The 26,475-nt window shown below is 40.6% G+C and overlaps 1 protein-coding gene across 3 annotated transcripts in view; it reads left to right on the top strand.

Annotated features, from left to right (window-relative positions):
• TTC27 (tetratricopeptide repeat domain 27) overlaps positions 1 to 26,475 on the top strand; it is a 181,107-nt gene that overhangs the window by 97,429 nt on the left and 57,203 nt on the right. For all 3 annotated transcript variants that reach the window (XR_011255745.1, XM_069583602.1, XM_069583600.1), the window contains exon 13: positions 21,361 to 21,588. Coding sequence is in view for 2 of the 3 variants with exons in the window: in XM_069583602.1 (XP_069439703.1) it covers positions 21,361 to 21,588 (228 nt within the window). In the remaining variant the exon portion in view is untranslated. The remainder of the gene's footprint in view (positions 1 to 21,360; positions 21,589 to 26,475) is intronic.

Below are 26,475 nucleotides of genomic sequence, written 5' to 3'. Positions count from 1 at the left end.
CAGATCTGACTAATAGTATGTCCTTAGATTCTTAGCCTGCCCTTTTTTTTTTTTGTCCCTTTGGAGCAGTCTTCTAGTCGTTAAGCCTAATTGTGTCATTTCTGTCATCCTCAGAGGCACTTGTTATGATTAGTACTGTTTCTGGGTCTAGAGCTCTTGGCTGTTTTGCCAGAAAAGCTTCCTGGAGTTGCTGGTTTCCCGGTAACCCTGCCAGTACACTGACCAGATACAGTGTCAGATGAGGGTCACTCTTATCACACATTAGAGTTTTTAATTCCTTCCTCGATTTTAATTCACAAAATCAAGGCACAAATCACAGCCAAGAAGGGTAGTTTGTTTGGCTAATTCCTTCTGACTCAAGTATGAATAATTTTCCTGAAAGGTTTTCTCTTTTTGTCAGAGACTGAACTGAACTTTCAACCATATTCTTTTTTTTAATTAATTAATTAATTTTAATTGGAGGCTAATTACTTTACAACATTGTAGTGGTTTTTGCCATACATTGACATGAATCAGCCATGGGTGTACATGTGTTCCCCATCCTGAACCCATCCCATCCCACAAGGTCATCCCAGTGCACCAGCCCTGAGCACCGTGTCTCATGCATCAAACCTAGGCTGGCGATCTGTTTCACATATGATAATATACATATTTCAATGCCATCCTCTCAAATTATCCCACCCTCGCCTTCTCCCGCAGAGTCCAAAAGACTGTTCTTTACATCCGTGTCTCTTTTGATGTTTCTCATATAGGGTCATTGTTACCATCTTTCTAAATTCTGTATATATGCATTAGTATACTGTGTTGGTGTTTTTCTTTCTGGCTTACTTCACTCTATATAATAGACTCCAGTTTCTTCCACCTGATTAGAACTAATTCAAATGCATTCTTTTTAATGGCTGAGTAATACTCCACTGTGTATATGTACCACAATTTTCTTATCCATTCATCTGCTGATGGACATCTAGGTTTGCTTCCATGTCCTGGCTATTGTAAATGGTGCTGCTATGAACATTGAGGTACATGTGTCTGTTTCAATTCTGGTTTCCTTGGTGTACATGCCCAGCAATGGGATTGCTGGGTCATGGCAGTTCTATTTCCAGTTTTTTAAGGAATCTTCACACTATTCTCCATAGTGGCTGTACTAGTTTGCATTCCCACCAACAGTGTTAAGAGGTTTCCCTTTTCTCTGCACCCTCTCCAGCATTTATTGCTTGTAGACTTTTTGATAGCAGCCATTCTGCCCAGTGTGAGATGGTACCTCATTGTGGTTTTGATTTGAATTTCTCTGATAATGAGTGATATTAAGCATCTTTTCATGTACTTGTTAGCCATCTGTATGTCTTCTTTGGAGAAATGTCTGTTTAGTTATTTGGCCCATTTTTTGATTGGGTCACTTATTTTTCTGGAATTGAGCTGCAGGAGTTGCTTGTATATTTTTGAGATTAATTCTTTGTCAGTTGCTTTGTTTGCTATTGTTTTCTCCCATTGTGAAGGCTGTCTTTTCACCTTGCTTATAGTTTCCTTCGTTGTGCAAAAGCGTTTAAGTTTGATCAGGTCCTGTTTATTTATTTTTGCTTTTATTTCCATTACTCTGGAAGGCGGGCCATAGAGGATCCTGCTGTGATTTATGTCGGAGCATGTGTTGCCTATGTTTTCCTCTAGGAGTTGTATAGTTTCTGGTCTTACATTTAGATCTTTAATACATTTTGACTTTATTTTTGTGTATGGTGTTAGAAGTGTTCTAGTTTCATTCTTTTACAAGTGGTTGACCAGTTTTCCCAGCACCACTTGTTAAAGAGATTGTCTTTAATCCATTGTATATTCTTGCCTCCTTTGTCAAAGATAAGGTGTCCATAGGTGTGTGGGTTTATCTCTGGGCTTTCTATTTTGTTCCATTGATCTATGTTTCTGTCTTTGTGCCAGTACCATACTGTCTTGATGACTGTGGCTTTGTAGTAGAGCCTGAAGTCAGGCAGGTTGATTCCTCCAGTTCCATTCTTCTTTCTCAAGATTGCTTTGGCTATTTGAGGCTTTTTGTATTTCCATACAAGTTGTAAAATTATTTGTTCTAGTTCTGTGAAAAATACCATTGGTAGCTTGATAGGGATTGCACTGAATCTATAGATTGCTTTGGGTAGTATACTCATTTTCACTATTTTGATTCTTCACATCCATGAACATGGTATATGTCTCCCATCTATTTGTGTCATCTTTGATTTCTTTCACCAGTGTTTTATAGTTTTCTATATATAGGTCTTTAGTTTCTTTAGGTAGATATATTCCTAAGTATTTTATTCTTTTCGTTGCAATGGTGAATGGAATTGTTTCCTTAATTTCTATTTTCTCATTGTTAGTATATAGGAATGCAAGGGATTTCTGTGTTGTGATTTTATATCCTGCCACTTTACTATATTCATTGATTAGCTCTAGTAATTTTCTGGTGGAGTCTTTAGGGTTTTCTTTGTAGAGAATCATGTCATCTGCAAACAGTGAGAGTTCTACTTCTTTTCCAATTTGGATTCCTTTTATTTCTTTTTCTTCTCTGATTGCTGTGGGTAAAACTTCTAAAACTATGTTGAATAGTAGGAGTGAGAGTAGGCACCCTTGTCTTGTTCCTGATTTAAGGGGAAATGCTTTCAATTTTTCACCATTGAGGATAATGTTTGCTGTGGGTTTATCATATATGGCTTTTATTATGTTGAGGTATGTTCCTTCTGTGCCTGCTATCTGGAGGATTTTTATCATAAAGGGATGTTGAATTTTGTCAAAGGCTTTCTCTGCATCTATTGAGATAATCATATGGTTTTTAATCTTTCAATTTGTTAATGTGGTGTATTGCATTGATTGATTTGCAAATATTGAAGAATCCTTGCATCCCTGGGATAAAGCCCACTTGGTCATGATGTATTATCTTTTTAATATGTTGATGGATTCTGTTTTCTAGAATTTTGTTAAGGATTTTTACATCTATGTTCATCAGTGATATTGGCCTGTAGTTTTCTTTTTTTGTGGCATCTTTGTCTGGTTTTGGTATTAGAGTGATGGTGGCCTCGTAGAATGAGTTTGAAGTTTACCTTCCTCTGCAGTTTTCTGGAAGAGTTTGAGTAGGATAGGTGTTAGCTCTTCTCTTAATGTTTGGTAGAATTCAGGTGTGAAGCTGTCTGGTCCTGGGCTTTTGTTTGCTGGAAGATTTCTGATGACAGTTTTGATTTCCATGCTTGTGATGGATCTGTTAAGATTTTCTATTTCTTCCTGGTTCAGTTTTGGAAAGTTATACTTTTCTAAGAATTTTTCCATTTCTTCCAAGTTGTCCACTTTATTGGCATATAGTTGCTGACAAATGTCTCTTATGATCCTTTGTATTTCTGTGTTATCTGTTGTGATTTCTCCATTTTCATTTCTAATTCTGTTGATTAGATTCTTCTCCCTTTTTATCTTAATGAGTCTGGCTAATGGTTTGTCTATTTCATTTATCTTCTCAAAGAACCAGCTTTTAGCTTTGCTGATTTTGCTATGGTCTCCTTTGTTTCTTTTTCATTAATTTGTACCCTAATTTTTATGATTTCTTTCCTTCTACTAACCCTGGGGTTCTTCATTTCTTCTTTTTCTAGTTGCTTTAAGTGTAGTTAGGTTATTTATTTGATTTTTCTCTTGTTTCTTGAGGTAAGCTTGCATTGCTATGAACTTTCCGCTTAGCACTGCTTTTACTGAATCCCATAGCTTTTGAGTTGTTGTGTTTTAATTTTCATTCGTTTCTATGCATATTTTAATTTCCTTTTTTTATTTCTTCTGTGATTTCTTGTTTATTCAGAAGCGTGTTGTTTAGCCTCCATATGTTTGTATTTTTAATAGTTTTTTTCCCTGTTCAGTTCAGTCGCTCAGTCGTGTCCGACTCTTTGTGACCCCATGAACTGCAGCACACCACGCCTCCCTGTCCATCACCAACTCCCGGAATTCACTCAAACTCACGTCCATCGAGTCAGTGATGCTATCTAGCCATTTCATCCTCTGTCATCCCCTTCTCCTCCTGCCCCCAATGCCTCCCAGTATCAGAGTCTTTTCCAATGAGTCAACTCTTCACATGAGGTGGCCAAAATATTGGAGTTTGAGCTTTAGCATCATTCCTTTCAAAGAACTCCCAGGACCTATCTCCTGTAGAATGGACTGGTTGGATCTTCTTGTAGTCCAGCGGGCTCTCAAGAGTCTCCTCCAACACCACAGTTCAAAAGCATCAATTCTTCGGCACTCAGGTTTCTTCACAGTCCAACTCTCATATCCATACATGACTACTAGAAAAACCATAGCCTTGACTAGACGGACCTTTGTTGGCAAAGTAATGTCTCTGCTTTTCAATATGCCGTCTAGGTTGGTCATAACTCTTCTTCCAAGGAGTAAGCTTCTTTTAATTTCATGGCTGCAGTCACCATCTGCAGTGATTTTGGAGCCCCCAGAAATAAAGTCTGACACTGTTTCCACTGTTTCCCCATCTATTTCCCATGAAGTGATGGGACCGGATGCCATGATCTTCGTTTTCTGAATGTTGAGCTTTAAGCCAACTTTTTCAATCTCCTCTTTCACTTTCATCAAGAGGCTTTTTAGTTCCTCTTCACTTTCTGCCATAAGGATGGTGTCATCTGCATATCTGAGGTTATTGATATTTCTCCCGGTAATCTTGATTCCAGCTTGTGCTTCTTCCAGCCCAACGTTTCTCATAGTTGACATCTAATCTTACTGCATTGTGATCAGAAAAGATGCTTGGAATGATTTCAAGTTTTTTGAATTTACCAAGGCTAGATTTATGGCCCAAAATGTGATCTATCCTGGAGAAGGTTCCGTGTGCACTTGAGAAAAAGGTGAAATTCATTGTATTAGGGTGAAATGTCTTATAGATATCAATTAGGTCTAGCTGTTCCATTGTATCATTTAAAGTTTGTATTTCCTAGCTAATTTTCTGTTTAGTTGATCTATCCATAGGTGTGACTGGGGTATTAATGTCTCCCACTATTATTGTGTTACTGTTAATTTCCCCTTTCATACTTATTAGCATTTGCCTTACATATTGTGGTGATCCTATCTCGGGTGCATCAATTCAGTTCAGTTCAGTCGTTTAGTCATGTCTGACTCTTTACGACCCCATGAATCGCAGCACACCAGGCCTCCCTGTCCATCACCAACTCCTGGAGTTCACTCAGACTCACATCCATCAAGTCAGTGATGCCATCCAGCCATCTCATCCTCTGTTGTCCCCTTCTCCTCCTGCCCCCAATCCCTCCCATCATCGGAGTCTTTTCCAATGAGTCAGCTCTTTGCATGAGGTGGCCAAAGTACTGGAGTTTCAGCTTTAGCATCATTCCTTCCAAAGAAATCTCAGGGCTGATTTCCTTCAGAATGGACTGGTTGGCTATCCTTGCAGTCCAAGGGACTCTCAAGAGTCTTCTCCAACACCACATATATGTTTATAATTGTTATATCTTCTTCTTGGGTTGATCCTTTGATCATTATGTAGTGTCCTTCTTTGTCTCTTTTCACAGCCTTTATTTCAAAGTCTGTTTTATCTGATATGAGTATTGCTACTCCTGCTTTCTTTTGGTCTCCATTTGCGTGAAATATCTTTTCCCAGCCCTTCACTTTCAGTCTGTATATATCCCTTGTTTTGAGGTGGGTTTCTTGTAGACAGCATATCTAGGGGTCTAGGTTTTATATCCTTTCAGCCAGTCTTTGTCTTTTGGTTGGGGCATTCAACCCATAAGTATGACCCCGTTGCCATTTACTTTGTTGTTTTGGATTTGAGTTTATACACCTTTTCTGTGTTTCCTGTCTAGAGAGGATCTTTTAGCATCTGTTGGAGAGCTGGCTTGGTGGTGCTGAATTCTCTCAGCTTTTGCTTGTCTGCAAAGCTTTTGATTGCTTTTTCATATTTGAATGAGATCTTTGCTGTCACCCGTATTCTTTATGCCTAATCTAGGGCCTTGTTTCTAACAGGGTGCTTCCCAGAATCCTAGTGTGCTTAGGGTAGGGACCCTCCCTCAAACCTTGAATATCCCATGTAACAGCTTTATAGAAAAATACACCATCATAAATGTAAATAAGTCCCAATGTGGCATATATTTCACTTTTATATATTAACTTTTTTGCTTGTATTTATCTGAAGTTCTCAGCTACTTCACAACACTGGACTGTTTGGTCAAAAGTTACATTACCAGGGTAGGGAACTCAGGCTGTCAGTTTTGCTCTTTTATGTTTTTAGTCCTCAAAGTCTCTTCTCTCTTAGAGTTTTGAATATTTATGTGTGTATTTGGGTGTACCAGATCTTAGTTGTGTCATCAGTCATCTTCGTTGCATTATGTGGCACAAACTCTCTAGTTGTGGCTTGAGGGCTCAGTAGTTGAAGCTCATGGGCTTAGTTGCTCCATAGCATGTGGGATCTTAGTTTCTGGACCACGGATTGAACCCATGTCCCCTACATTACAGGGCAGATTCTCAGCCACTGGACCACCAGGGAATTCCTGAGAGTAACTTCTTAGTTGTGATCACTTGGATGAGAAGGGCTTATGAAGTTCAGATTCTGCTGTATGACCTCTCTGCTTGGAGTGACTTGTTAGATCAGTCCTAATTTAGTCACACTCAGTGTTGATGTCAGCCAGCCATCCTTAAGGTGTTCTCACTTTGTTCTCAGTAGGAAGCATCTTTTATGTTTCTTTGTAGAATCTGAAGCCTTTGGGATTTCACTGTTAGTTTCAATTGAATTCATTCAGTACTTTATAGAGCACCTACTATGTGCTGGGCAGTGGTATTCCAAGATGGGAGGAAAAAAAAAATTACCTTCAAGGAGCTTATAGTCTGATACAGCAGACATGTAGATTCCAAATTCTGTTTGACCAGCAAAATATTTCTCCCTCTGCTACCCTTGTAGAAAGCAATGTTCCTCTAGGTTTGTATCTTGTACAGATTCTTTCTCTGAGATCTCTAGGCCTCCTCCTATGGCTACACATTTTCATTAAAAAAAAAAAAAAAAGACATGATGTTTGGTTGAAATCAGCCTTATATGGAGGAATTCAGCTTTTTAACCTGGTAGCATTAGTACTTTTTCCCTTTGACCTCACTTCCTCCATTCCCATTGGCCTTGGTTACATAAACACCTGTTTAACAGTTTAACAACAGCAATTCTGCTATCTGTGGAGTAACTGTACAGAGTTAACTAGTATGATTGTTTATAGACAATTTTAATGCTTCTAGAAGCTGGTTCAAGTTTCTTTCTTCCTAGGAGTGAAACCTCAAGCTTCTTGCTTTTCAGTCTGGTTTTCCAGTAGAGGGATTGAGAAGGAACACAAACATTAGTTTAGGGCTTACTGTGTGCCTAACAAAATCCTAGGTACATTTCACATGTAATTCTTGAAGGTCATGTACAAATGAAAAACAGACTCTCAACGTATTAGTGAGCTTACTCACGGTCATGCCTTTAGTAAGTAGGAGAACTGGCATTTGAACTGTCTTTCTGACAAAAGGCACCTACGTTCTTACCGATCTTGTAGTTGGAAGTCTATAGAATGAATTATGCAACAGAATTTTCTAGGGGCGTGTTAGGACGGTTTTGGTTGTAAGAGATCCAACATATACTAGCTTAGGCAAAAAAAGGAATTTATAAGTTCATGCAACCGAAACTTCTAGTTGACTAATAATGATAGTTGTATCCAGGGACTGAGATGGTGTTATTTCTCCAAGAGCCAGCCAAGAAGGCCCCTGAAAGCTCGAGTTTAGTAACCCTGGTGGACTCAAGTCAGTTCCATGGTTCTCACAGAAAAGTTCTGAACAGCCTGAGGCATGTGACCTGGCCTCTGATAGGCCCTGCCTCTGTGCTACATGGAATGGTTTCTGTTCAGTTCAGTTCAGTTCAGTTCAGTTCAGTCGCTCAGTCGTGTCCAACTCTTTGTGACCACATGAATCATAGCACGCCAGGCCTCCCTGTCCATCACCAACTCCTAGAGATAACTCAGACTCACGTCCATCAAGTCAGTGATGCCATCCAGCCATCTCATCCTCTGTTGTCCCCTTCTCCTCCTGCCCCCAATCCCTCCCAGCATCAGAGTCTTTTCCAATGAGTCAAGTTTTCACATGAGGTGGCCAAAGTACTAGAATTTCAGCTTTAGCATCATTCCTTCCAAAGAAATCCCAGGGTTGATCTCCTTCAGAATGGACTGGTTGGATCTCCTTGCAGTCCAAGGGACTCTCAAGAGTCTTCTCCAACACCACAGTTCAAAAGCATTAATTCTTCAACGCTCAGCTTTCTTCACAGTCCAACTCTCACATCCATACATGACCACTGGAAAAACCATAGCCTTGACTAGATGGACCTTTGTTGGCAAAGTAATGTCTCTGCTTTTGAATATTATGTCTAGGTTGGTCATAACTTTCCTTCCAAGGAGTAAGCGTCTTAATTTCATGGCTGCAGTCACCATCTGCAGTGATTTTGGAGCCCCCCAAAATAAAGTCTGACACTGTTTCCACTGTTTGCCCATCTATTTGCCATGAAGTGATGGGACCAGATGCCATGATCTTCATTTTCTGAATGTTGAGCTGTAAGCCAACTTTTTCACTCCTCTGTTTCTGTTCAGGGAAGAGTAATTCTGTAATCATCAGATCAGAGAATGGATGCCGAGCAGGAAAAAGAGCAAATGATGTCCACTGTAGGGTGGGAGTTTAATTTTCTAAATCTGAAGTTGCAAGAGGTATTTTGTTTGACTGACATAGTGCTTTGAAAAAAAAAATCAGAGTAAGCACATTCAGGTGATATCATCTAAAAATCTAGATTTCTTGGCTTCTCTTAAAAAAATCAAATGATGTGGAAACATTGGGCCAAATTCCCACATTATTGTGCTAACTGGGTAGAGTCAAGGAGTGGCTTGTTCCTTTGTATGTTCAATTGCCAGCCTACTTTATTCATTCTCCATAATTGGCAAGAATTTCTCGGCATCTTTGTGTGTAACCCTTGCTCTAAACACCACAGATTTTCCTGATAAAGTAAGGAATATATTATTCTAGGCATAATTAATAATCTTGGCTAACTTTATTTTATGCTGAGATTCACTGTGTGTAGTCATTGCTATAAAGTTATATGAAGATTAATAATTATTAATAGTTGTGTGAAATTACAAAATAAAATAGATATATGTAAGATACATATGTTTGTGTGGGTAAGGGAATGATCTTCAGATTTGCAGGTTCCTATAGGCACCCCAGGTTCTTTGTAGCCATTTGCCATTTGAAGTATGCCTTTGAATGTTTGGGAATGTATTTTTATCCTACTTAATAGGTGTTAAAATGACAAATTTCTTATGTCATGTAAGAATATACATCTGTGTTTTCCAGTAGGGAAGTAGCAACCCATAGCCAGAAATACCAAAGTTTACACATTCTGTGAAAATTTCTTCCTACCCACATTTCGATATTGGAGAAGTGATATCAGAAGCCCTTGTGATTTATGTTCACTGGGCACATCTTTGTCATTATTTATTTGGTAATAACATTATATAAATTGACTGGGTAAATGAGGAGGGAAGAGAAAATAGAACATTTTGGAGAAAGTGAGGAAGACTGGGGAATGCAGTGTGACTAGCTGAAGAAAGGAAATAACATGCCTGCAAGCATTGCCCTTGAGGAAGCTAGGTTTGTTGGCAGGACCAAGAGGTATAAACTCTTAAGGAGAAATAGTTGACATATCTGAAGAAACTGTGTCTTCCCTGATGGCTCAGACAGTAAAGAATCTGCCTGTAATGCAGGAGATCTGGGTTCAATCCCTGGGTCAGGAAGATCCCCTGGAGTAGGAAATGGCAACCCACTCCAGTATTTTTGCTTGGGAAATCCCATGGGCAGAAGAACCTGGGGGACTACAGTCCACGGAGTCACAAAGAATCAGACATGACTGAACAACTAACTTGGGTTTCCTTGGTGGCTTAGATGGTAAAGAATCCACCCTCAACACTGGAGACCTGGGTTCAATCCCTGGATTGGGAGGGCTTCCCAGGTGGCGCTTGTGGTAAAGAACCCATCTGCCAGTGCAGGAGACACAAGAGACGTGGGTTCAGTCTCTGAATCAGGAAGATCCCTTAGAGGAGGGCATAGCAGCCTACTCCAGTATTCTTGCCTGGAGAATCCAATGGACAGAGGAGCCTGGTGGACTTTGGTCCATAGGGTCACAAAGAGTCAGACATGAATGAAGCTATTTAGCATGCACAAACTATGGGATAGGACTGTGAGGAAAAAACAAACAAATTTAGACAAAGCTATGTCACTGCTTTAGTATTTCTTAGCTTCTGTAGGAAACTGTCCCACTCTGGCCCTCCAGAGCCATCTTCTAGTAGATAAAATACCCAGAATTAATATTATTTGTTATTAATATATAGACATTTATAATTATAAGCTTTCCTCTAAGAACCATTTTTACTGCATTCCATAAGTTTTGGCATTCTGTAGTTTTGTTTACATTTACCTCAAAGTGTTTTCAGTTTCCCTGTGATTTCTTTTTTGCCTTATTGTTTACTTTTCATTCCAATTCCAAAGAAAGGCAATGGCAAAGAATGCTCAAACTACCGCATAATTGAACTCATCTCACATGCTAGTAAAGTAATGCTCAAAATTCTCCAAGCCAGGCTTCAGCAATACGTGAACCGTGAACTCCCTCATGTTCAAGCTGGTTTTAGAAAAGGCAGAGGAACCAGAGATCAAATTGCCAACATCCACTGGATCATGGAAAAAGCAAGAGAGTTCCAGAGAAACATCTATTTCTGCTTTATTGACTATGCCAAAGCCTTTGACTGTGTGGATCACAATCAACTGTGGAAAATTCTTCAAGAGATGGAAATACCAGACCATCTGACCTGCCTCTTGAGAAATCTGTATGCAGCTCAGGAAGCAACAGTTAGAACTGGACATGGAACAACAGACTGGTTCCAAATAGGGAAAGGAGTCCATCAAGGCTGTATATTGTCACCCTGCTTATTAAACTTCTATGCAGAGCACATCATGAGAAACGCTGGACTGGAAGAAACACAAGCTGGAATCAAGATTGCCGGGAGAAAAATCAATAACCTCAGATATGCAGATGACACCACCCTTATGGCAGAAAGTGAAGAAGAGCTAAAAAGCCTTTTGATGAAAGTGAAAGAGGAGAGTGAAAAAGTTGGCTTAAAGCTCAACTTCAGAAATTCAGAAAATGAAGATCATGGCATCTGGTCCCATCACTTCATGGGAAATAGATGGGGAAACAGTAGAAACAGTGTCAGACTTTATTTTTGGGGGCTCCAAAATCACTGCAGATGGTGACTGCAGCCATGAAATGAAAAGACGCTTACTCCTTGGAAGAAAAGTTATGACCAACCTAGATAGCATATTCAAAAGCAGAGACATTACTTTGACGACTAAGGTCCGTCTAGTCAAGGCTATGGTTTTTCTAGTAGTCATGTAGGGATGTGAGAGTTGGACTGTGAAGAAGGCTGAGCGCCAAAGAATTGATGCTTTTGAACTGTGGTATTGGAGAAGACTCTTGAGAGTCCCTTGGGCTGCAAGGAGATCCAACCAGTCCATTCTGAAGGAGATCAGCCCTGGGATTTCTTTGGAAGGAATGATGCTAAAGTTGAAGCTCCAGTACTTCAGACACCTCATGCAAAGAGTTGACTCTTTGGAAAAGACTCTGATACTGGGACGGATTGGGGGCAGTAGGAAAAGGGGACGACCGAGGATGAGATGGCTGGATGGCATCACTGACTCGATGGGCGTGAGTCTGAGTGAACTCTGGGGGTTGGTGATGGACAGGGAGGCCTGGTGTGCTGCTATTCATGGGGCTACAAAGAGTCAGAGACGACTGAGCGACTGAACTAAACTGACAGTATATTGTTTGATTTCCACATATTTGTGAATTTCTCAGATTTGTTTGTTATGATTTCTAATTTCATCCCACTGTAGTTGGAGAATATACTTTGTATGACTTCTACACTTTCAGATTGTGGTTTTCATTCTTACCTGTGATGGATGAGGATAAGAGGTTTGTGGAAGCTTCCTGATGGGAGGAACTGGCTATGGGGAAAACTGGGTCTTGGTCTAGTGGGCAAGGCCATTCTCAGGAAATCTTAATTCCAATTTTCTGCTGATGGGTAGGGCTGTGTTCCCTGCCTGTAATTTGGCCTGAGGCCAAACGATGGTAGGGGGTACGGGTGACCTCCTCCAAAAGGACTTATGCCATCATGCCACACCTCCCAGGACTGCTGCAGTCAGTGCCCCTGACCCCATGGCAGGCCACTGTTGATCCACGCCTCTGCCAGAGACTCCTGAACACTCACTGGCAAGCCTGGCTGAAGTCTCTTTTGGGGTCACTGCTCTTTTCTCCTGGGTCCTGGTGCACACAAGGTTTTGTTTGTGCCCTCGAAGTCTGTTTCCCAGTCCTGTGGAAGTTCTGTAATCAAACCCCACTGACCTTCAAAGTCAAATTCCCTGGGGGGTTCTCAGTCCCTTTGCCGGATCCCCAGGTTGGGAAATCTATTGTGGGGCCGAGAACTTCAGCTACAGTGTGAGAACTTCGTTGGTGTAATTGTTCTCCAGTTTGTGAGTCACCTGGCTGGCAGCTCTATTGTGACTTCCTCCAAGAGAACTTAGGCCACATGCCGCGCCACCCAGGTCTGCTGCTGCTAGAGCCCCTGTCCCAGCGGCAGGCCACTGACGACCATGCCTTTGCACGAGACACTCAAACACTCAAAGGCGCATCTGGCTCAGTCTTTTGTGGAGGTCACTGCACCTTTCCCTGGGTCCTGGTTGCACACAAGGTGTATGTCAAGGCTGTATATTGTCACCCTGCTTATTTAACATATATGCAGAGTTGTTGTTCACTTGTTCAGTCATGTCCAACTCTGTGACCCTGGGGACTGTAGCCTACCAGGCTTCCCTATCCTTCACCATATCCCAGAGGTTACTCAGACTCATGTCAGTTGAGTCTGTGATGCCATCCAACCACCTCATCCTCTGTCGTCCACTTCTCCTGCTTTCTCTTTCCCAGCATCAAGGCCTTTTCCAGTGAGTTGGCTGTTCATATCAGGTGGCCAAAAGATTGGACCTTCAACTTTAGCATCAGTCCTTCCAATGAGTATTCAGGATTGATTTCCTTTAGGACTGATTGGTTTGATCTCCTTGCAGTCCAAGGGACTTTTCTCACCATAGTTCAAAAGCATCAGTTCTTTGGCACTCAGCCTTCTTTATGGTCCAACTCTCATGTCCATACGTGACTACTGGAAAAACCATAGCTTTGACTATACAGACCTATATCCAGAGTACATTGTATGAAATGCAAGGCTGGATGAAGCAGTAGCTGGGAGAAATATCAATAACCTTAGATATGCAGATGACACCACTCTTATGGCAGAAAGTGAAGAGAAATTAAAGAGCTCTTGATGAAGGTGAAAGAACAGAGTGAAAAGGTAGGCTTAAAACTGAACATTCACAAAACTAAGGTCATGACATCTGGTCCCATCACTTCATGGCAAATAGATGGGGAAACAATGGAAACAGTGATAGACTTTATTTTCTTGGGCTCCGAAATCACTGCAGATGGTGACTGCAGTCATGAAATTAAAAGATGCTTACTCCTCAGAAGAAAATATGACAAACCTAGACAGTGTATTAAAAAGCAGAGGCATTACTATGCCAACAAATGTCCATCTTGTCAAAGCTATGGTTTTTCCATTAGTCATGCACGGATGTGACAGTTGGACCATAAAGAAGGCTGAGTGCCAAAGAATTGATGCTGTTGAACTGTGGTGTTGGAGAAGACTCTTGAGAGTCCCTTGGACTGCAAGGAGATCAAACCAGTCAGTCCTAAAGAAAATCAACCCTGAATATTCATTGGAAGGACTGATGCTGAAGCTGAAGCTCCAGTACTTCACCCTTGATTCAAAGAGCAGACTCATTAGAAAAGACCCTGATGCTGGGAAAGACTGACGGCAGGAGGAGAAGGGGATGACAGAAGATGAGATGATTGACTCAAAGAACACAAGTTTGAGTGAACTCCGGGAGATGGTGAAGGACAGGGAAGCCTGGTGCACTGCAGTCCATGGGGTTGCAAAGAGTTTGATACAGCTGAGTGACTGAACAACAACAACACTTTCAAATTTACTGAGACTTGTTTTGTGACTTACCATGTAGTATATCTCCTGGAGAATGTTTTGTGTATTCTACTGTTACTGGACAGAGTACATGTCTGGTGAGTCTAGTTGGTTTATAGCATTGTTCAAGTCTTCTATTTCTATCTTCTGTATGGTTCTATTCATTATTGAAAGTTGAATATTGAAGTCTCCAGATATTTTTTCCCCTTCAGGTCTGTCCATTTTTGCTTCATATAATTTGGGGCTCTGTTGTTAGGTGAATATAGACTTGTAACTATTGTATCTTCTTGAAGGAATAGTATCCATGAAAACATGCCTTTCTTCCTTCTAGTAACAAATTTTGTCCTAGGTGTATTTTGTCTTAGTGTAGTCACTCAAGCTCTCTTTGGTTAACCTGTGTTGTCTTCCTTTTTATTTGGGGGGTGTCTGTGTGTTGGGGCATGCTTTCAACACATAGGCAGTTGACACCTCTGCCTTAACATTCATTAACTGCTTGTGCAAAGCCTCAAGGTCAGCCTGAGGTAAGAGCATAGGCCTCGTATGTTTTCTGAGCATATGCAGAGCGCCACATATGCATGGACTTCTAGATTCCCACCAATATGTTGGAGTTTTTCAAAGCCTTTATTTATATCTCATTCCCTTATTTTCCTTTTAAGTGTTTTGATTAGCCTATTGTTTGCCCCAGGTGTTATTTACCACCTCAGGCAGCTGCAAGATTAATCAGTTGCCTCTAATTGTCTTTGACAAAGTTTTGTCACTGGACAAGTTCAGAGTTAGGTTAAATAAAGACAGCTTTGCAAGTGGGCTCTTCAGGTAACCACCAGACTGTTTTCTGAGAATGAGACTTCATAGGAGCTCCAAATCCATTTTGTTCCTTCTGGTGGCTGCTTGGCTGTTAATTTTCATCATGATAACATGCTGTTGGTTTTCAAGGCCAGTGCAGAGCTGGAGAAGAGGGAATAGGAATGGTACCATATTAAAAGGACACAAAGCTTGCTTTCCTTAATAAGACTTGATCATTTTCTTGCATAAACACTCTCTTGATTATTTCAAATCTTTGATTAATTTCCAGAGTTCTGAAAAAGTTGATTCTAACATTTTGCCAGTCTTCTTACTGCTTTTCGGGTGCAAGGAATTTTTAGAAATCCTTTCACCAGCATTTTTACTGATGTGAAATGGGAAAAGTATTGAACCTGAAATCAAGGTCCTGTTTTTCAACTATTATCTTTTGGTTTGGGGCTTACCAGTTGATCAAGGAGTCTAAACTTGTATTTCTTTGTCTTAAAAATGTGGATGTTATTATTTACCTTTCAGAATTATTATAGAGATTAAGTGAGATAATACATTTAATAATGTGCTGAATAAAACTAACCTGTGAATCACTATCCAATGGAAGGACACTTAAGGCACTTCAAAGACAAAAATGAATAAAAAGATCATATAATATTGAGGTTTTTATTATGAAAGCAGAGCCACTTTGAGTATTTGGGGGAATAAGAGTTTCGCTAAAAGAATTAGGTTCTTCTCACATGATTGTGGGAAGGGAAGTGAAGGTGTAAAAGAGGGAGTAAGAGGATCAGGGAAAGAATCACTTACCATCTACTTGAAGCATTTGCACAAGTAAGTCAGAACTTACAGGGAAATCTGAGAAGCCAGGAATGTCTAGCCATTGAAATGGGAGGATGCATCAGGAACTTGTGGAGAGATCTGTGGAAAGCTGTTGGATCTGGCCTTCCCTGGTGGCTCAGATGGTTAAGAATCTCTCTGCAGTGCTGGAGACCTGGCTTCGATCCCTGGCTTGGGAAGATCCCCTGGAGAAGGAAATGGCAACTCACTCTGGTATTCTTGCCTGGAGAATTCCATGGACAGCAGGAGCCTGGCAGGCTACAGTCCGTGGGGTCGCAAAGAGTCAGACATGACTGAGCAACTCACACGCAGTTATGACAACCTTCCAAGAGTGAAGGATGTTTGTTGCTTTACTTCTGCCATTCAAATCCTCAGCAAGTTTCCCTTCTCACCAACTCTAACATGAAATCAGAAGGAAAAGAGATTTTAGGAAACATAGTTCCCAGATTAAGCAAGTACATAGCATAATCCAGTACATATGATTGTGCAATGGTTTAACCCTTTTACTTGAAAGTTTACATATTTGTAAAGTGCCAAATTCTAATAGGTCCAGAGTATTGCATTGTATTGTATTTACTTATCTTTTTTTGACTACACTGCTTGGCATGTGAGATCTTCGTTCCCCAACAAGGGATCAAATTTACTGGACTGCCAGAGAATTCCCAGGCCTAGAGTATTTTAGAGATTATGTTACATAGGTAATGAATAATTTCTGATTTGAGGGAAAACTATAGCTTCTTCAAAAGAGGTTCAGATAGTGAAGCATTCTGAGAGGATGTAAGAACAAAAATAACTAGAAATAATAAACATAAAATACAAACATTTATTTTACATACGTTGTTTTAATAGATGAGTTCCTTACTGAAAATTTTCTTAATAACAAGTTACAGTGTTAAGAGTGTGTAATTTCCAATTGGATTTTGGTTGACAGCGGCACATAATTTTTTAGTTTCTTGTGTTTTAGTAGCATGTCATCAAGACTGTTAAGGTCTAATGGGATGGTGAGACAGTCAGGGTCCATGCAGACTGAATTACACTATAAGTCCATGTAATTCTGAGGAGAGATAGGGAAAGTCCACTTCTTTCTGTGCTACGTCAAGCCCACCGCATTTGATGTCTGGTTTTTGGGTAGAGAAAAGCGTATTTGCTGATATCAGTCCCTGCTTGGCGTATGTCAGGGACTGTGATGATTTACGCCAGTAAAATGAAACAGTAGCTATAATTAGGGCACCATTACATTTTGTTTATAATAATCTATGACATTTCCCAGGACCCGTCTGTGTTCTCAATTTAAATGGGCAGATTAAATTGCACACACGTGCAAACGCACACTCTTTGCAGTGTTTCTCAAGTTTTTGGTAGTGGCACACGTTTCTGTAGTTTACATATATATATTTATTCCAAAGTAGCCCTCACTGTGGGCTCTGCTTCTTACTGGATGTATGTAATTTCACCTCTGTATTCAACTAGTAACTACTGGGTGGGTTCAGAACTTACTAGGCCTACAGTGGGATGGACTAACTCCCATAAACCTCCTAAATCAACATGGTGATAATCTGAGTCCTCAGGAATTAATGTAACTAAGATCCAATCAACCCTGAAAAGAGGAGGTATTTCTTTTTCCTCAAGATACAATTACCTGGTCAATGATTATAATTACCTTTTGGGGAAGATTAGGGATGAAGAATCATGATATATACTTCTTACATTATCACAGGGTCCTTTCTCACTAGTATTGGGTTGCTTACTTATTATTTATTTGTATGTTTATAAAAGACTCTGAGTCTGTGAAATGACTTAGGGATAGGAATTGGGTGAAGGTCAGTGTTTTAGAGGTTATTCAGGTCAGATATCTGGTTTCCAAACCTAGATTTTTTTGTTTTTTAAAAGTCTTATAAAGATCAAGTTTGTCCTTAGATGGCTGTTTATCTAGTTTGGTTCAAAACCTTCATGATCAGTTGGTCATCACCTTTGATCCATGCAAGTCTAACCATTCTACCTACCATTCTGGCTGTGCCTGTTACAAAGAAAAATGGTCATCTTTCAGCTAGAGGTTCAGTGCTATGAGTAAGTCTCTACTACCTTGGCTTTTAATCATTCCCATTGAAATCAGGAAGCTCATTTCAACAGAAAGACCTCTCAGCTTCACCTCTCAGCTTACACTGGACATCTGCTATAGCACTTTTCAAAATGCTGGTACTCTGATGTACAGTGTATTTCTCCAAGTCAGAGTGAAAGAAATAACCCCTTGACCCTCATGAGGACACAGGTAGGGTAAGTGAACAAGTAACAAATGATAAATTAACAGCCTTTTCTTCTGAGTTGTTGGATTCTTTCTTCATATTACACCAAGGCGTTTTTGTCATCTCAGCTTTATTTTTGGCTGTGTTTGTGTCTACATTTTAGTCAAACAGTTGAGCAAATAGTTTGGAACCATCCCCAGCTACTCAAGCACTGTCAACCAAAATCTTCTGATGAGTATCTAAAATTCAGCTGATTTAAAATTACGATCCTCTTTGTCTATGGTCTAGCCCCCTTACAATCTTTTTCCCACGGTCTCCAGGTTTTCTCTCTAGAAAGTAACAAAATCTTGCAGTTCTTTTTGTGTATATGTCTGTAAGTCTGGCGACAGTGTGGGGTGGGGGGGCGTTGCTGGATATTAGGAGAATTGGCATGCTCTTGCAAGGTAACTCCCTGCGGTATAGTTGTCACATTGTCCTTAAGCAGGTAAGTAAGACAGGTGGCACCTGTCTTATCATGCAGAGGAGGATTGCATCTGCTGGTGTAGGAAACTCCATAGTTTGGAGGTTTTCTCTTATCTGAGTCATTCCAAATGTCCCCACTTAAATTCTTGAGTCTGGCTCTTTTGTAATCAGTGGCCCCTTCTCCTGGCCATGATGAAGTAACTGATACTAGAGTAACCCTCTTGCTTTAAACAACTTAAAATTATCATTGGTATGTGACAAACCACATCAAAATACAGTGGCTTAAAAAAATAGCAGTCTTTTATCTCTCATTGTTTCTATGGAATAGAAATTTAGGAAGACAGCTTGTGACATGAGAAAGGTGAGATGATACAATAAAAGTCTAAATGAACTTAGAAAAATTAAAGATGCACACATGAGTAGCCCTAGAGCAGTCATGAAAATTAAATGCTCAAAAGCCAAGAGGGAATAGAGGAAACAAAATGAATGGCTAAAGATGGAAGGCAGGAGAAGGGGGTGACAGAAGATAAGATGGCGGATGGCATTATCGACTCAATGGACATGAGTTTGAGCACACTCTGGGAGATAGCAAAGGACAGGGAAACCTGGTGTGCTGCAGTTCATGGGATTGCAGAGAGTCGGACACAACTGAGCAACCGAACAACAGCAAAGCATATTTAGTTAACTCCATCAAATGCCCTGACTTTTATATAGAACTCGTGAAACTGAATTCACTCTGTATCATAATTCAAAAATCCTAAAAGAGCAGCCCTTGCATCTGACTTTTGGCTATACCAGCTTGGCAGCTGTTGGGAAAAGGAATTCTTTCAGGAAATCGCCTGGCTCTCTGACCTTGCGGATTTTAAACCCTGAGTGTCGTTTTCTTTTTTGTGCTTCCAGCGCACTTAGGAACAGTCCTGTGCTCCCTCACAGTGTCCTGTCACCGAAACCGCAAAAGCCTTGATTAGATAGGTTGTTCACTCCAAATCATTGCGGATATAATTTAAGCAGTCTCTTCATCACTGGATGTCATGGACTACTGATGTTAAACCCTGTCATAATCACTGGATCCCCATTGTTTTCAAATCTAACCAGATCAGATCACCAGGCACAGAGTTTCACTTCTTTCAGGAGTGTATTGACTGTAATCACTTCTGTACCCAGTTACTGTAATAGTTATTATTTAATTGCAGACTGCAGAATCCACTCTAACAGTTTAAAGCAGAAGTGAGAGAGTGTGGGTATAAAATTTCAGTGCCATGCTGCCAAAAGAAATGCTTTCAACTACACTGTAAGGTAGTAAAAATCCTGCTGTTGGTACAGTCTGTGATGCACAATGTGGCTGAATACATATATATAGAGAGAGAGAATATAAAATATATTGAAATGTATTGAAAAATCAATTTATTGAATATAGAATTACAGTTAGATTCCTTAATAGCTATTGTATTATTATGAATAAAGGAATTACATGAATTATATTTGAAAACTTCATTTTTATTTTGACTTTTTAGAACTTAGAACTGTTTTCCCATCTAATCTGTTTTATGAATTCTAGTTTCATTTTCAGACTAGGCCTAAAAGACCTACATAACCTGTGCTGTATCAAAACCGCAAAAGAGATGGCATCCAAAGACACCTTGAGAAACACAGCAGTCTTTTAAAAAAATCTCACCAAATGTAGAAGGCCCAAGAATTACAGATATGTAGAAAATAAAATGCACAGACTTAGATTGCCAGCCACTCAGGGTAGGCAGGGTCTGGTCTACCCTTTTAGCTACCGGAGGCTGGCTTCCTGGGTAGCTTTACCCTCTAGCTGCTCCATGGCTGTCTTGGCGTGTGTGGTGACCCCACTGCTGTGTATGTGAAGCTATTTGTATGAGGATGGAAAGTAGAGCTAACACCCTGCTTCTTGCTGTCTGTTGAAATTAATCAGAATTGGACAGGGGTGGGGGATTTGGGTAAGATGTAACAAGTCCTGAGTTAGCTTGTGACAAGGTGAATCCAAATTGTGGACACATGGGACTAATGCCCAAGCTGTGTATTGAGGATGGTCTGTAGTTTCTAAAGTGAATGGACTGTCTGGAAGCAGATAGATCTTGTGTTGGCAGATTTTATCTGTGAGGCAAAGTGTAGTTTGATTAAGAGGCAGGTGTTTAACAATGGCTATTAAATTGTACAGTCTTCCTTCTTTTGTAAATTTTTCAGCAATCCCAGGCTCCCCGAGCAAAGCATGTCAAAAAAAGGGAACACATTCTATTCACTCCTGTTGAGTGGAGGAGATTTAAAGGTTCTGCTTTAACAAATGGTCACAGTGGTGACAGCTAGAACAGGGGAGTGGGAAAACGGGGCGCTGAATGATGCCCCCCAGTATCATGACATAATCTCTGTTTGATGCCTTTCCTGGAGGGTTCACATGCCAGCAAAGCATCTTCACCTCTTTTTTAAAAAAATTAATTTATTTATTTTTATTTATGGTGTGCTGGGTCTTTGTTGCTGTGTGAGGGCTTTCTCTAGTGACGGCACTCAGGCTTCTCATTGTGGTGACTTCTCTGTTGCGGAGCACAGGTTTTGAGGCTTCAGTAGTTGTGGCACACAGGCTTTGTTGCTCCGGGAAATGTGGGATCTTCCCAGACCAGGGATCAAACCCATGTCAGGGAAGCCCCACGTTATACTTCTTGTTCCTCAGTTACTTTGTACCATATTTATCTTCTGTTGTTTCTTTTTTTTCAGCCTGTGTCCTAGATGCATGAAATAAGCAGATCATCTCAAACTTTGAAAATAAAATTTTGGGCCCTGTGACACAAAAGACTGCATAATGTGCTGAAAAATAGGCATTGGTCACTGTTCATCAATTTATTTATTTTTGTTGTTATCTCTAGGCGGAAGAAATCCTGAGGCAAGAGCTGGAGAAAAAGGAAACGCCAAGTCTATACTGCTTGCTCGGAGATGTCCTTCGAGACCACTCTTACTATGACCAGGCCTGGGAGTTGTCTCAACACCGCAGTGCTCGAGCCCAGCGCTCCAAAGGCCTCCTCCACCTGCGAAGCAGGGAGTTCAAAGAATGCGTGGAGTGCTTCGAACGCTCAGTGAAGATTAACCCCATGCAGGTTGGACAGTTCATAAATCCTCGTCTGCTCTCATCATTTCTACTTTTCTTTAATTCTAATTCTTGCTGAATGAATACCCATTTTCTGTCATAAAGACTGGTGAGCTCATCTCTGGGCTAAGAACCTAGACTCTAATACACTTTTTGCTTGCCACCAAAAGTGGGCAGGTTGGTTTTCTCTTACTCACTTTCTTTTGTGTTTCTGTTATTCACTTTTCTGTTTCATTTTGTTATTTTTCTCTGTTAAGTGTCCTTCACACAAATACAACTATTAAAGTTGGGGTCCATTCTGAGTAGATATTCTGGGAAGGCAATGAATGATTGTCAGAGTTACAGACAGTGTAGGACTCGTCAAGTAATTGCTAATGTCAGTAATGAGAAACAAACTTTCATATAAATAAAGTAACATATAGAATGGATAGTTGGTCATTTTAGGAAAAAGTGTCTATGTTTGTATTACAAATACAGAAATATTTTAAATTGTTTAACATTTTTCAAGGTTTGAAAAAGTAATACAAAAGGAACCTGGATATTTAAAATAAGTGACAAGATAAATCCATAGGAGAGGACCTGATTTTGAGGGGAAAGAGATCAACTTATTTTGTATTTAATGATACTCAATTAGTAAGATTATTTTAGTCCCAGAAACAGTGTTTTTTCTTTTAACCAGACTTTATGACTGCCTTCCCAATCACCAAAGTCACATATAACTGTAAACCATGCTTCTGATAAACACGTACACTGACTTGATTTAATTTTAGTTATAATGGTAACTTAGAGTCAGCTACCTTTGCCGATGAAGGTCCGTATAGTCAAAGCTATGGTTTTTCCAATAGTTATGTGTGAATGTGAGAGTTGGATGATAAAGAAGGCTGAGCACTGAAGAATTGATGCTTTTGAATTGTTCTGAAGAAGACTCTTGAGAGACCCTTGGACTGCAAAGAGATCAAACCAGCCAATCCTAAAGGAAATCAACCCTGAATATTCATTGGAAAGACAGATGCTAAAGCTGAAGCTCCAGTACTTTGGCCACCTGATGCAAAGGGCTGACTCATTGGAAAAGACCCTGATGCTGGGAAGGATTGAAGACAGGAGGCAAAGGGGATTACAGAAGATGAGATGGTTGGATGGCATCACTGACTCAGAGTAGACATGAGTTGTGCAAAGTCTGAGAGATAGTGAAGGACAGGGAAGCCTGGCATGCTGCAGTCCATGGGATTGAAAAGGGTTAGATGTGACTGAATGACTGGACAGCAATAGTCAGCTACTAATGTTTACTGAGCAGTTACAATGAGCCAGTGCCTCATTGGGCATTTTGCCAGTATTTGGACCCAGTCTGACTCCAGAATGAATGTACACTCTTTTTTTTTTAAGTGGTAAAAAGCCTGTAGCATAAAATTTACCGTCTTAACCATTTCTAAGTGTACAGTTCAGTAGTGTGAAGTACATTCACTTGTGTGGCTACTGCAACTCTACGCATCTCTACAACTTTTTTCATCCTGCAGAACTGAAACTGTATACCCAGTAAACAGAAGCTCCCAGTTCGCCCGTAACTCCAGCCCCTGAGAACTGCTCTGCTTTCTGTCTCTGAATTTGGCTCTTCTAAGAACCTCTTATGAGTGGAGTCATACGGTATTTGTCCTGTTGTGACTAGCAGGTTTCACTGTGTCGTACCCTCATGGTGCATCCGTGTTGTATCATGTGCCAGACTTTTCTTTCTTTGAAGGCTGAATAACGCTCCCTTGTATGTCCACACCAGTTTTTATCCATTTGTTTGTTGCTGGCCACTGGGGTGTTCCTCCTTCCTGACCATTGCGAATAGTGCTGTGATGAAAGAGATTGTGCGGAAACGGTCGCTTTTGAAGTGGGTAGATTTGAGGCATGTCTTTTGGCAGCAACCATCCAATAAATGTGCACAGGTTTGTTTGTTTGTTTGTTTTTTGCTGTACTGGGAAGCTTGCAGGATCTTAGTCCTCTGACCAGGTATTGAACCCCAAGCCGTGGCAGTGAAAGTGCTGAGTCCTGATCCCTGGACCACCAGAGAATTCCCTAAGGGCATATCTTTTTCATTGAAAAAAATCGGGAAACATTTTTTTAAGACAGGTTGCACTAATTGCTTACTTCCTTCACTCTAGATAGTGAATACAGTGCGACTTTTCCTAGTTTGTGGGCTGGTGAGAGGCCTGGAGAAGAGAGGAAGACAGGTTTAGAGCACCAGCAGAGAGTGGCAGTTGCATTTCTCGGCAAGGACGCTTAACATGGAGTTGGTTTTTGTTGCCAGCTTGCTCTAACTCAGAGGTTCTCAACTGGGGATGATTTTGACCCCGGGTCCTTTGCCAGTGGGAGGTGAAGGGTGCACTGCTGACATCTAGTGGGTAGGGACCAGGGATGCTGTTAAACATCCCATAATGCTTAGCACACCCCCCCTACAATAAAGAATTATTCAGGCTAAAATGCCAGTGGGGCCAAGGTTGAAAAACCCTACACTAACTTGATTATCACTGGGCTCTGTTTTTTTTTGGTAGAAACTAGAACTCATCACTGTGTTATTAAAATTTTACTTTTATGGAAAACTGTGTCATATCTTTGCTTATCTGCTTAAAGTTTACTCAGCCACAGCTGCCATAAGAGGTGGGGAGAATAAATTCCCTCAGTTAGTCTCGATCATCTGAGTTAAATCAGCGCTGCCTACCTCACACACATGAATTATTTTCTGAGCACATAGTCTCTGCTTAACATCCACCCATAACATTGTCCTCCTGCCTCACTGGCTTCACCTTCTTTTGTTTGTTTGTTTGCAGGTTCCTAGGTCTTAGTCCTTGAGCTTTATTTCTGTCTACACTCCCTCCCTTGATCTCATCTAGTCCCATAGCTTTAAATACACTGTCTATGCAGACAACTCCCAGAAGTTGATTTTCAGTCCTGTTCTCTCCCTGGAATTCTAGATTGCTGTATCTCACAGCTTCCTCAGTGTCCCTTTTTGTTCCTCTGACTTAACATTTTAATATAAAATATCATCCTAGAAGCTTTTGCTGCCAAGACCACTGCCATCCCTATAAATGACATCCCATTACAGATAGCTGTGAAAAGAAGAGAAGCGAAAAGCAAAGGAGAAAAGGAAAGATATACTCATTTGAATGCAGAGTTCCAAAGAATAGCAAGGAGAGATAAGAAAACCTTACTCAGCGATCAGTGCAAAGAAATAAAGGAAAACAATAGAATAGGAAAGACTAGAGATCTCTTCAAGGAAACTAGAGCTACCAAGGGAACATTTCATGCAAAGATGGGCTCAATAAAGGACAGAAATGGTAGGGACCTAACAGAAGCAGAAGATAGTAAGAAGAGGCGGCAAGAATACACAGAAGAACTGTACAAAAAAGATCTTCATGACCAAGATAATCATGATGGTGTGATCACTCACCTAGAGCCAGACGTCCTGGAATGTGAAGTCAAGTGGGCCTTAGAAAGCATCACTATGCACAAAGATAGTGGAGGTGATGGCATTCCAGTTGAGCTGTTTCAAATCCTGAAGGATGATGTTGTGAAAGTGCTTCACTCAATATGTCAGCAAATTTGGAAAACTCAGCAGTGGCCACAGGACTGGAAAAGGTCAATTTTCATTCCAATCCCAAAGAAAGACAATGCCAAAGAATTCTCGAACTACTGCACAATTGCATTCATGTCACGCTAGTAAAGTAATGCTCAAAATTCTTCAAGCCAGGCTTCAGCAATATGTGAACTGTGAACTGCCTGATGTTCAAGCTGGTTTTAGAAAAGGCACAGGAACCAGAGATCAAATTGCCAACATCTGCTGGATCATGGAAAAAGCAAGAGAGTTCCAGAAAAACATCTATTTCTGCTTTCTTGACTATGCCGAAGCCTTTGACTGTGTGGATCACAATAAATTGTGGAAAATTCTGAAAGAGATGGGAATACCAGACCACCTGACCTGCCTCTTGAGAAATCTGTATGCAGGTCAGGAAGCAACAGTTAGAACTGGACATGGAACAACAGATTGGTTCCAAATAGGAAAAGGAGTACATCAAGGCTGCATACTGTCACCCTGCTTATTTAATTTATATGCAGAGTACATCATGAGAAACGCTGGGCTGGAAGAAGTACATGCTGGAATCAATTTGACAGGAGAAATATCAATAACCTCAGATATGCAGATGACACCACCCTTATGGCAGACAGTGAAGAAGAACTAAAGAGCCTCTTGATGAAAGTGAAAGAGAGCAAAAAAGTTGGCTTAGAACTCAACGTTCAGAAAACTAAGATCATGGCATCTGGTCCCATCATGGCAAATAGATGGAAAAACAGTGGCTGACTTTATTTTTTTTGGCTCCAAAATCACTGCAGATGGTGACGCAGCCATGAAATTAAAAGACGCTTACTCCTTGGAAGGAAAGTTATGACCAACCTAGACAGCATACTGAAAAGCAGAGATATTACTTTGTCAACAAAGGTCCGTCTAGTCAAGGCTATGGTTTTTCCACTAGTCATGTATAGATGTGAGAGTTGGATAAAGAAAGCTGAGCACAGAAGAATTGATGCTTTTGAACTGTGGTGTTGGAGAAGACTCTTGAGAGTCCCTTGGACTGCAAGGAGATCCAACCGGTCCATTCTAAAGGAAATCAGTCCTGGGTGTTCATTGGAAGGACTGATGTTGAAGCTGAAACTCCAATATTTTGGCCACCTGAGGCAAAGAGCTGAGTCATTTGAAAAGACCCTGATGTTTGGAAAGATTGAAGGCAGGAGGAGAAGGGGACAACAGAGCATGATTTGGTTAGATGGCATCAGTGACTAAATGGACATAAATTTGGGCAAACTCCGGGAGTTGGTAATGGACAGGGAAGGCTGGAATTTTGCAGTTAATGGGGTCACA

This window comes from Ovis canadensis, chromosome 3 (assembly GCF_042477335.2).
Source record: "Ovis canadensis isolate MfBH-ARS-UI-01 breed Bighorn chromosome 3, ARS-UI_OviCan_v2, whole genome shotgun sequence".
NCBI lineage: Eukaryota > Metazoa > Chordata > Mammalia > Artiodactyla > Bovidae > Ovis > Ovis canadensis.
The sequence above is the reverse complement of the archived record's forward strand: the minus strand, read 5'-3'. Positions and strand labels throughout refer to the sequence as shown.